At 44.5% G+C, this 11,368-nt stretch overlaps 2 protein-coding genes and 1 long non-coding RNA gene across 5 annotated transcripts; 2 read left to right on the top strand and 1 right to left on the bottom strand.

Moving 5' to 3' along the window:
* Positions 1-962: 962 nt before the first annotated feature.
* On the bottom strand, positions 963-2,545 carry CG13631 (uncharacterized protein). Of its 2 annotated transcripts, none has more exons than NM_001300583.1 (1): positions 963-2,545. In NM_001300583.1, exon 1 carries the CDS (start codon positions 2,372-2,374, stop codon positions 2,123-2,125), a length of 252 nt encoding a protein of 83 aa, NP_001287512.1. In that variant the 5' UTR covers positions 2,375-2,545; the 3' UTR covers positions 963-2,122. The 2 variants fall into 2 exon arrangements, with proteins under 2 accessions (NP_001287512.1, NP_652252.1); NM_143995.4 differs by having other exon boundaries at positions 1,785-2,545.
* An 866-nt stretch (positions 2,546-3,411) lies between these two features.
* On the top strand, positions 3,412-4,168 carry lncRNA:CR45650 (long non-coding RNA:CR45650). The gene has a single exon (NR_125245.1). It is a non-coding gene; the product is annotated as a long non-coding RNA:CR45650 (long non-coding RNA).
* Positions 4,169-6,824: 2,656 nt separating this feature from the next.
* AstA (Allatostatin A) lies at positions 6,825-11,366 on the top strand. 2 transcript variants are annotated; one of them, NM_079765.3, is made up of 3 exons: positions 6,825-7,043; positions 10,066-10,506; positions 10,568-11,366. In NM_079765.3, exons 2-3 carry the CDS (start codon positions 10,122-10,124, stop codon positions 10,636-10,638), a joined length of 456 nt encoding a protein of 151 aa, NP_524489.2. In that variant the 5' UTR covers positions 6,825-7,043; positions 10,066-10,121; the 3' UTR covers positions 10,639-11,366. The 2 variants fall into 2 exon arrangements, with proteins under 2 accessions (NP_524489.2, NP_001287511.1); NM_001300582.1 differs by having other exon boundaries at positions 10,069-10,506; positions 10,568-10,964.
* Positions 11,367-11,368: the final 2 nt, after the last annotated feature.

The following is an 11,368-nucleotide window of genomic DNA, read 5'->3' as shown; positions in this document are numbered from 1 at the left end:
GGATTCAATTGAACTGTGAGCGCCCTCCAAAATGGGGGATAAGAATGAAATCGAGAGACGGAGTGTACATAAAGTCGAATGACAGATACCTTTCCTTTATTTCATATTTCAATGAAACTTTCAGATTTTGGGTGCATAGCTCTTATAGAGAAGAGAACAGCATTTCGATGGATTTTCATAAAATTCATAAAATATACATTCGTTATCAGTTACCGGAAATCAATCTATCAATATATGCCAAAATTCTCGGAAAAACAATAAAGTTTTATAATAGGCTGTAAATATGTATTGTATTTTGAGGTTTGGAAATGTCTAGCACCATGCAAAAGTGTACGACTAAAAAAACCCCAAAAGCTCTGACTTTGAGTCCCAATGGGGAGGCGTGGTGAGGGGGCGGCGTGGGTGGCGTTAAGTGGAATCGAAATGGAACTGCTGGTCCCAGCGGCGATGACGACAGCAGCGGCTCTTTGGGAGCCACAAGCTCGAGACTGGGTCACTGTTACGAGCGTAAGAAGCGGCGAGTGCCAGTGCGAGTATGAGTGTGAGTGGTGGTAGTGTGAGTGTGTGGTCCGCTCACGCACACAGTGATTGGCGGACCCGGAGTGCTTCGTAATTAGAAGAGAGGGCGATAAAGAGTGCGAGACGGCGGCAGAATACGAAAAGAATCGCTGGAATAATAAAATAATACACGAGGTTGCCTTTGGCGCTGCCTTCTGGCCGTAGAGTTGAGTTCGCTTTCGTTTCGCATATTTTACGTTTCCCCCTCGCTATCCATTGTAATTTATAATTTATTTGAATGTTGTGTATTTTTTTTTTTTCGCTGCCCCTTATTTCTTACTTTCACACGCAGACGACCGGCAAAAGAAAAGGGTTTGCCCCCAAAAACCCGCCCCCACTCGACAATCTGCAGTCCATTGTCGGGGTAATTGAAATCGCGGCAGTCGAAAAGTTTCTTCCATTTTCAGTTTTTATTAAAAGTTCGATTTTTATTCGCCTTTGTTGGGATTAGCTCTATAAATAGATGTACAAGTAGACATACAGTTTAATATTATTTCATAGGTATAATAAATATATTGTAGATGCTCCGCTCTCTAAACTAAATTCTCTCATTCGAAACATTCGCCACTTACAGCACTTCTCACTCTGCGATTAATCGCATTCCCGCTGCCATTTTAGTACGAATCACTTGAGCAAACACCATCCACCACCCATTTGGGGGCACAATTTTGAGTTCCCTCTCCTCGTGCGGCACATACAATATGATTATTAGAGTAGTAACAGTAGTATAGATATTAAAGATTACGCATAGGCATAGTTATGTTTATATGGTTTACATGGTGTGGGGGTGTGTGTAGTGTGTGTGGGCTACGTGCCCTGCGTTTTAAGCTGCACCTGGAGGCATCTGGAGAGTTATCTGGAAGTATCCAGACTACTCACTTGCAGCCCAAAAATCACGGGGCTCGTGAACAACAAAACAAATTTAAACAACATTGTAAGATGAGTGAGTGTGTATGCGTGTGCACTTACAAAATAAAACAAACTTACAGCTAGGCGTGTGTTTTTTGTGTTTCGTGTATAGCTAAAGTATTGCACTATGTTGTGTGTATATGTATATAAATATGTATATGCAATAAACAATTTACATTGATTCATTGAGTTCTGCTGAAGCTTACAGGAGATGGAGAGAATTAGAGATAGTGTGGCAGACAAAAAAAATTGTGTGTATAAATATGTGATGCACTGGTGTTTCCTTTTTTTGTAGTTTTCTATTTTTTTTTTTTTTTGATAGTTATTGTTGAGAAGGAATGTCGTTACACAGATTGCCCTGTCCCCTGCCAACACTTTGAAGCCTCTAACGTGATCCGGGGATCACCCATTCGGGTCATACGAATCGAACTATTTGGATTACCCATTGGAATCTTGGGAACTACGCGAACTTGAATTCTTTAGGTCCTTGAAGTGGCGCGAATTCTTTGTGTCATATCCAAATCCATATCTCCGTGTTATCCTTCCTCCGATCAGCCAGAGATCCCCCGCCGACAACCCACAGCACAGCACTCGACCGCTCCTGCGACCGTTCGTCCCGCCCCGTCCCGCCCCGCCCCCTTCCTCGTGCAGCCTCTCAGTTGCGCCTCTCGCCCGCTCGTGCCGCCTGCCGCTGCTGCTGTTGCTGCTGCTCCTTGTCGCGCAGCTCCTTGATGGCGCCCACCGTACCGAACATCACCTTGGCCGTCAGCTGGGCGCGGGGCGGACCGCCGGACTTGCCGCTGGTGGCCGCCTCGCGGTCCAGAGATGCATTCGCATTGGCGTAGGCGTTGGTGTACGAGACGTAGTTGTTGTTGAGGTCGCGACCGCAGCTGCACTGATGCGACATGTTGCACGTGATGTGGATATTTTTGTTATTGGTGGCTAGTCCGCTTTTATATATTTATTGAGCGATTTTCGGCGTGGCGTGGCGTGTGGAGCAGTTGATCCGCTTGCGGTTGTTTGCCAATTGATCGCGCCTCGCAGTCGCTCACACTTTCACAGACTCACTAGAACTAATTTCGAAAAGCTGTGGTGTTGTTTTTGTGGCCAGGCCTCGCTCGGCAGAGGCAGTGGCAGCGGTGCCAACGTCGACGCCGGCAGCGATGAGCAGAGAGAGAGCTGTCAAAACAAGAGAGCACTGCGATCAGCAGCTGTTGAAACAGCGAGAGCTTGCTGCCGACGTCTCTGTTGCAGCGGCTGTGCTGCAGTGAAATGATAAATTTCTCTACACCGAAAAAAAGATAAAATTCCAGCATATGTGTGTGGATTTTTAGGAACAGAATCCATTGGAGGTTCCAAATATATATGTAAAGTGTGCGGATGTCGTTAAAAGAATTTTGAATATGTTTGAGTTTATAAAGCATACTTTTTGGCGTCCTATAGCGGGTACAGGATTGTTGAGCTAAGGCATTCATACTTTCCATATGGAGCTTATGATATAGACTTCTTTATTCACTAATATTAATTTCCCAGTGTACCATCTGCAGCTGATCGTGGCTCTCTCTGTGCAGCCGCTGCTTCTGCTTCTGCCTGTGCCGCAGTCGCAGTCGCTGCTTTTGGGAGAGCTTTCTTGATTGCAGCGAGGAGTGTTGTGTTGTTTCTAATGCCCCTTCACTCTCCCCATCCACAGCCCCCTCTCACCCGCTCTCAAATTGACGACGCTGCGCTTGTGTAATCTTTACGTCGCCTTTGTATGTATTTCTTTATTTTTGTCTTATTTCTCTTTCGGTGGAGCTTTGTTTTTGTTGTAGTTTTACTCATAACAATTTGCGAATTCCACAGGCACGCTCGCAACAACAATAACAACAAATACAACAACAAACGTCAGCAGCCAGCAGCGGCAGCAAGTGAAAATCACTAAGCAATGCAGCGACTCACCTGTTTATTGTTGTTGCTGGCATTCATTAAGTTTCATTCACCTTTCGCAGCAGGCTTTATATTGTAGTTTGTTTGTTTGCTTAGCTTTTTTTGGCCATGCTTTTACATAATTGAATTGAGTGACTAATCATACATTCGTACTAAAGACCAATGAGGAAATGCCTTTCTAACAACCTGAACCTGACCCCAAAAGAACGGAAAAGAATTTCCAACTGGATACGAGAGAGCAAAGAAAACGAGCAAAGGTGAGGCAAGCAAACGCAAACGCATTCGCTTTCGATCGATCGTCACTTTCCTTGGCCAGGAGAAGAAGAAGAACAAGCAGAAGAAGAAGCAGAAGACTCGTACTACCAGTTTTCTCCAAGAACCAAAAAGTCACGGTGACCCATATAACATATAACACCGCAGTCGCTGCTGACGTCAACAGAGCGACAGAGAGAGAGAGAGAGTGAACGAGTAAGAGTACAGAACAAACGCTAGACAGAAGAAAAGAGAAAGAGAGGGGGCACTATCCAATCGAAAAGAAAGCGAAAAAAGAAATTTCAATGCAGCGAAGCGTAGAATGGAGAACGTATGTTTGTGCTTGAAGTGCCAGCAAACAAACAAACACTGGCACACACGCACGCACACAAGCGCAGGTGATCGTTTGCTCACCTACTTAAAAATGTCGAAAAGTGTGTCATCGAAGCGAGAGCGAAAGAGAGTGCAGGAGAGAGTAGAAGCTGCGCCAGAAGAGCGAGCAACATTCTTTGCCGATTTTACGACTCTTCCCGGCGCGCACTTGCATATGCATGTTACCATATGAACATACCTACGTATGTTTGTGAAAGGCAAGTGCTAACAGTTGTGGCTAAAATAATAGTGCTAACCAGAAGTGTCTATAAATAACTGACAAAACTTCTTCACAATGTTCCTTAATTTAAGATGAAGTCATTGTTGTTGTCCATTAAGTAAACTATAAGAATAATATCAGAGATCTATGCCGATCTAAATTTGTTCCTTTATTGAACAAACATCTCTTTTCCAAAACTAAGATGATTTAAACTTATTGTCATCCCATTATCTCTATCCCAGTTGTATTCCATGTGCCTGCCACCCACTCACACATCCCCCCACAGATACAATTCTGGCCAAAAGACATCTGCGTGTCTTGGCCGTAAATCTTCTCAGCTTTCGACTTTGCTCCTCTGAGCAAATTCGCTCCGTGGCCGGCCAACTTCTAATTATAAATGCATATTTATGCTGCCAGTTAGTGGCTTCCACTTGCCGATGCCATTGTTGTTGGCCAAGTTGCTGATATCTGACGCCACATAAGTTCATCTGGATCTCAAGTGCACATTGCACTGCGTTTTTCTCATGCGCAGAATCAATTAAAAGAGATGAAAAAACCCCAAAACGAAAACTTGTTGGTGGGAAAAATCTCCGAAAACCTGCATAAGAATCGTGATTTTCAATTTTTTATTGTTGTTTTGCTTATATGTATATGGTTTTTGCTTTTTTTTTTTTCGTCGCTCTAACAACTACAAAAATGTTTTCGCCTATGCATTTTTTCGGTGGGAAGTTAGTGCCTCTGTGTGAGTGGAGTAGGTGTGGGCTAAACTGGTTGGGTGCCTCGTTTTTATTTATTATTTTTCTTTTTATTTCGGTCCGACCAACTGCATGTTTAGTTTGCTGTCTTTGTTTTGCCTTATTTTGCCTACCGCGATGATGATTTATAGCTGAACTTGTCTTGGTGGCACAGCCGACCAAAATCGAAACGAATCGCACCGCGTCGCCTATTCATATCCTCCTTGTGGCCATATGTGCAGATTCCAGATGCCAGATGCCGAATATCCAAATGAGCTGCTTGGCCTGTGATTAGACCGCTGGGAAATTTATTAACCTGTTCCGGTGCGTTGACGCGCCAGTGTCAGGCCATCGAGATTGGCCTGGGCACGCTTTGGGCATGTTTTGGTGTTACGAGTCATGTCATTAGAGGCCCTAATCAGCCTGATTTATGATCCATTGCCCGTGGTGAGTATGAATATAGCCATTTACCATGACGTCCCCAGGTTGCAGCTGCATTCGTTGGCCAAGGTATCGCTGCGATGCCAATGGCTTTCCACAAACTTAATGCCCACACTAATGACGACTGACGTCATGAGCACAATTAGCCGCCATTTTTCGCAGAAAGCCATAAAAACGTATCAATTTCTAGGGCAAATTGTAATTGCGCCACAAATCTCAATGCAATTTCGGTGAGTCCCCTGTTGTGCCTTTAGCATTGCGTATACGACCCGTGTACCCAGGACATTTTAAGCCATATTCGGAAGGCGAATGGGTGGGTGGTGATTATTTACTCAATATTTTCCAATTAGCCAGCGATTTTTGCTTTTATTCGTAATTAAACTATTTACAACTGAGCACCGTCTCAGCGGGAATTCCTTGGGTAATGGCTATTTCCCAGCTCCTTCTCCGCCTCCGTCTGCGTAATTGGCTGGAATGCGTTGAAAGCAGATTGATCGGAAATATGGTCAAAATGTATTTGTGAGTAAAATGTCTAGTAAGCTTATAAGTATACGAGTTTAGTAATTTTTAAATTTAAACATTTCTTACTTCTTGGGTTTGATTCCTGTCCTTATTCTAAAAGTAAGTACACACATACAAACAGACGTTCCCATTGAAATCGACAAAGCGCGTCGAATCGGTCCAAGCCAGAAATTTGTGTAATCCGCAAAGAAAATGGACTCGAGAGCAGGACAAATGTGGCATCAAGACGGGACAAATGTTAAATGTTATGCCTTCCGGCCGGAAAGTGGCGTTGTGAAAAATATATGCTGGCATTCCGCATGAAATTCCTCGACTTTTCGCTTTTGAAATGTTACAGCCGCAGAAGCAGAGGGTTTATTGAGTATAAAGCCGGGGTTGCATGTCATTCGAGTTGTCAGTTGGCTATGAGGATGCCCCACAAAGAAGGGCCGAAGGCGAGCGTCCTGCATTTGAGTAATGCGCACCCAGTCAGCTGGCAATTTTCCATTGAAATGAGAAATAGTTGGATGTTATGCGGTGGGTGTCGGTCGCAGCGACCTCCTAATGAACCTCAACAGTGCATTCATCATACGCACCGTTGCTTAGCATACACACTACGTGCAGTGTCGCATCCTTCAGCTGCATTTTTCCTCACCTTCCCAGAAACTCGGCTTTGGTTTCACCATCTCCTCGATGAATGTGTCTTCTTGGCTTTTCCGGAAAAGCCGCATGACCACGGACACTTGTTACATCCTTGGCGCATAGGCACTCGCAATACGACCCACCAAACCACCCCACATTCGTGGTGAAATCGCGCACAGAACCCACCACACATTGTCGTCACCTCTTGCGGCTGTCGTGTGGGTTGATAAGGGCGCGCAAAGCGCTCATATAAGAGGCCGAGCGCCAGCGGATGCGGATTCAAAACTTAACCGACATTTGATCTGTCAACGTGCCACAGGAGCAGCAGCCGATTTAGTCCGCGGAACCTCTGAACACTCGAGTTGCACCGCGTATCCTGTCTTTGCATCCCAGAGTGCTCAATTCCAAATCGATCCTTTAAAATAATTGCATCGCGGCTTCTGTGCTTTTCGGTCAGTGAGTTTTTTCAGCGGCATTTGGAATTCGCTGTAAGTTGTGATATTGTATATATTGTAATTTTTGGCTATTCAAGTGAAGGCATTCTTGGGGTCGTATATTTTTCCAAAAACTGAAAACTTGCAAAAAAAAAGTGGAATACATGGCCTTAAGTAATAAATTCCCCTTTTTATCGTATTAAAACATATGGTGACTGTTTCTACTTATATTATTCTATAAATAAACTTTGCTTAAAGATTCTTGTAAATATTGCCTTAAATTAAATTTAATGTAAATATAGGACATAATTCACGTTCTTAAATATACCGCACACTCAATCAACACTTTGCCCCAAAAAGTATGCAAAGAAAACCAATGCAATTTGTATTCGCTTTTGATCTGTGAAAAGCCCTCGAATTCAATTCATTTTCAATCGCTTAGCGAGAAGACAATCGCAAATTTGATTATATAAATGGCCTGAGGCAACAATTGACATATGGCAACAGAGTCAACATCACCAACTCTCATCCAAAAACGTTCGAAGTCACAGAAGAAAAATGCTAGAAGACAAAAGACAAGCCTCAATCAAATTGTAATTAAATAAATAACAACACACCCGAGAGCAAAAAATAGCAGAAAAAAAATGGGATCACACATAGGAAATCCAAAAGCCAAGGACGAGCATATTAAATAAACAAATCGGAGGACAATTGTTGATTGATGTTGGGGCAAGTTATGGGCTGCTCCGGACGGATAATGGGGATGATTCGCCCCTCCAGGGTCAGTTTATGTTTACTTGCAGAATTGATACACATGTCGAATTAAAGAAAAACAAGAAAATGGGGTCTCGACGACAAGGGTCAGCCGCACTAAAAAAAAAATGTAAGAAAAGAAAACAATGGAGCTGCGGACGGGATCTGGGAGCAATGAGGTGGCGAAGCTATCTCTTTATTGCCTAACCGCCATAAATTGGCGCAAAGAAGTTAGCCACTTCATTACCTGAACGTAACTTAATTAGGAGGGCTTAGGAGGGTAAAGGTAAAAGCATGGGCGCTCGCCTCTGGCAGGGCTTTCAATTTAAAAAACCGTTTCAATTGCACACAGCTAATTTTTCGCTCGTTTTGTGTTTTAGCTTCAGCTTTGGCTCCACCTAAGGGATCTGTCTGTCGTAATTTGCCACATCAGCTGAAATTGCTTTGGCTTTCTCCGTAAAGCAGCAAATTTGCTTATATCCCTTTGGCCGACGTGTTGTTATGGCCTTCTGCTTCGGCAGCTAAGGAAACTTTGCCAACTTTCAAACTTAATTAGGCGGGGGTCCTTCGTGGCTGCTCCTTTGAATTTCCGTTGCATTCCGCTTGGCGGTCAAAACTAATCGCCGCTGCGGATATGAGAAAAGACCAGCAGACCAAAAGAGTTATGGGCCAAAAAGTGTTATAAATTCATAAACAGATAATGCCTGAATCTCATTTGCGGCCAAGGGCGCGTTGTTGCGTTGCGTTGTCGACGACAAACAAGATTTTATTGCGGGAATGGAAATAATAGTGAAAGGTGTTGACACTTTTCACAAGACCATGTTTTGCCCCCATCAGATTTACGATTGGTTTCGCCGTGGCTGCGCTGCTCCTCGTTTTGTTGTCGTCGTGTTGCGGTTGATAAAGTCTAACAAATGTGACGATTTTCCGCCTATTATCTCGCGGCCATAGCCTTTCGCACAGCGGCACTCATAGTCATTGCTTTTATTGTCCTGCGTGGAAAATGCTCAGCTGCCATCCATGGTGCTCCGATTGTAAATCAAACTTGGAGGTCAGACGCTCCCACAGGCCTTTTGCGGTCTTTGGCGAACCTGTTGCATGATTTGTGGCCCTGTTGCACATGCACCCAGCGAATTTATGACCGGCCACGGTGCGTATGCGCAACATTTTGGAGCCACGTCGTAGGCTTCGATTAATTGATTCGTCCTCTGTTTGCACATAATTATGTGCGGCGGCGAGTCATGACACTTAAGCCCTTCCTCTAATGGAAAATTGTCAGAAAGTTAATTTGCCTAGCCAAACAACAAGTATCTGGAGGCAGTTGGCGTTCTTAGCTAGACATTACGTGCCCGGGCTGTCAAGTTTTCCGGCGGAAATGCAGCCATGTTACTGCCAGTGGTTCCTTCATTCACGACGTGCACTTTAAATTGATGGCACTGACATCTCCACAAAGCGTTGACGACTGCCATTGACTGACACTGCTATTCCGCTAATGGCGGAATCCTTCCAGCGAGAAGGATTCCCCCAGCCAGGATAGTTCACTGGTCCGGTCGCGGTTATATTTTTTGGGTAATTGTTCTTGGCTAATTGTGGCATCTGCTGCGGGAATTAAGCCACTCATTTCATCTCATCGTGCGGATCAAATAATAACTTTTACGACGCGACCTGCAAGGCTAGCAGAAAAACCCGTCGCGTCTGCTGCATTTGGAGTTGGCCAAGCACCAAGCACCAAGCACCAAGGATCAAGGACCAAGGACCTTCCGCATGACTGCCGGCGGTGGCATCAAACTTTTGGCCACATTTTTCAGCGTTCTGCAGGCCATTTTTAAACGTTCGTTTTTCTTGGTTTCGTTGACTGTTTGCTTCTGTTTGCCACTGCCAAATTTCTGTTGCCATTTTGCCGGGCTGTCAACGCGTCGGCATTTGTTTGTCGTTGACATATTTTGTGTTTGGGCCGAAATTCCACGTCGATTGTTTGTTTCTTTATTTTGCATAAATATTCGCTAGAAGGTACGCATTAGGGTGGGTTTATATTCCATACTATAGAAATTATAGAAATGGTATTAGTTAGCACTTGTTTGCTATTAACTTTTTAATTCGGAAGTTATTTTCTTAAATGTATGCAATGTCCTTTTATGTCCTTTTATGTCCTTTTATTTTACTGCCGTTGTGGTCCACCCTAATTCCCCAGTATCCTTGTTTACGAAAGGCGACAACTGTCGCCGCAAAATATGCAACGCTTTGACACACAGAGAATTGGGGAGCGAGTGCTTAAAATTCTATTCGTCGCTTGCTCACTTTGTCTTCGCTGACTTTTTCGCAGCAGCAGTAGCAGCAGCAGCAGCCAGACGTGCCCCATCCCGTGCCCATAGCATCACAATGAACTCCCTTCACGCCCACCTCCTACTGCTGGCAGTTTGCTGCGTCGGCTACATCGCCAGCTCCCCGGTAATTGGCCAGGATCAGCGCAGCGGAGACAGCGATGCCGATGTCCTGCTGGCCGCCGACGAGATGGCCGACAACGGTGGCGACAACATCGACAAGCGGGTGGAGCGGTACGCCTTCGGTCTGGGACGACGGGCCTATATGTACACGAACGGCGGACCGGGCATGAAGCGCCTGCCGGTCTATAACTTCGGTCTGGGCAAGAGGTCTCGTCCCTACTCCTTCGGACTGGGCAAACGCAGCGACTACGACTACGACCAGGACAACGAGATCGACTACAGAGTGCCGCCAGCGAACTACTTGGCAGCCGAGCGTGCTGGTAAGTCTACTGTGTTCCTTCCTTTATCACACACGCATCCTTTTAATCCTTGGGCTTGCAGTGCGACCTGGCCGACAGAACAAGCGAACGACGCGTCCGCAACCCTTCAACTTTGGCCTGGGCCGACGTTAAGTCAATGCTGGCCACCACTCTCCCCGGATGGCGCACTTATTCAAATCCAGCCGTGCGCCATTTGACTAGGAGCTCATCCTAACTAATGTTATCGAAAAAGCACTTGCAAAAGCTCTCAGACTCTTCTCCAAACTTAAGTCACACATTCGGGAGGCAATCTAAATCTAAATGTCTGCGAATCCAAACGAATTCTTTGCACGCCCCTCGTCCCACAAATATTTATTGTATGAATCGCTAGAGCCAATGGTATTTATGTTAAGTTCTTCAAATCGATGCGTTTAACGGCACCCTCTAAATTATATACTATGACAAATGGCGAAAAAATCAAAAAAAAAAAAAAAAACTGAATGAGAATGAAACTGGCGTGTGCAATTATCAAGGAAGAAATACATATAATGTTATACGAATCTATTATATATGCATATTCAATCCAATTTACAGTACTCCATATATGTACATTTTAAAGGGGCATTAATTAATATACACGCGGATTTAAACTTATATACTTGGGGCAATCTCTCTCAGAAAGAGCGACACGAGTGGCATTCGTTGTGGTCGTCGGCGGAGGAGCACGAATAGTGGGTAAACTACTGCATACTAATATCGGTGTAACTAAGTGTTTGACAAAGTGATTACTAATTTAACTATATAATTACAAATATGTAATTGTTTTGTGAATACATGCATACCTACCCGAATAAACATAGGCGCAGCAAGTCTGCGTTAGCAA

The sequence above is a fragment of the Drosophila melanogaster genome, chromosome 3R (assembly GCF_000001215.4).
Source record: "Drosophila melanogaster chromosome 3R".
Taxonomy (NCBI): Eukaryota; Metazoa; Arthropoda; class Insecta; order Diptera; family Drosophilidae; genus Drosophila; species Drosophila melanogaster.
The sequence above is the reverse complement of the archived record's forward strand: the minus strand, read 5'-3'. Positions and strand labels throughout refer to the sequence as shown.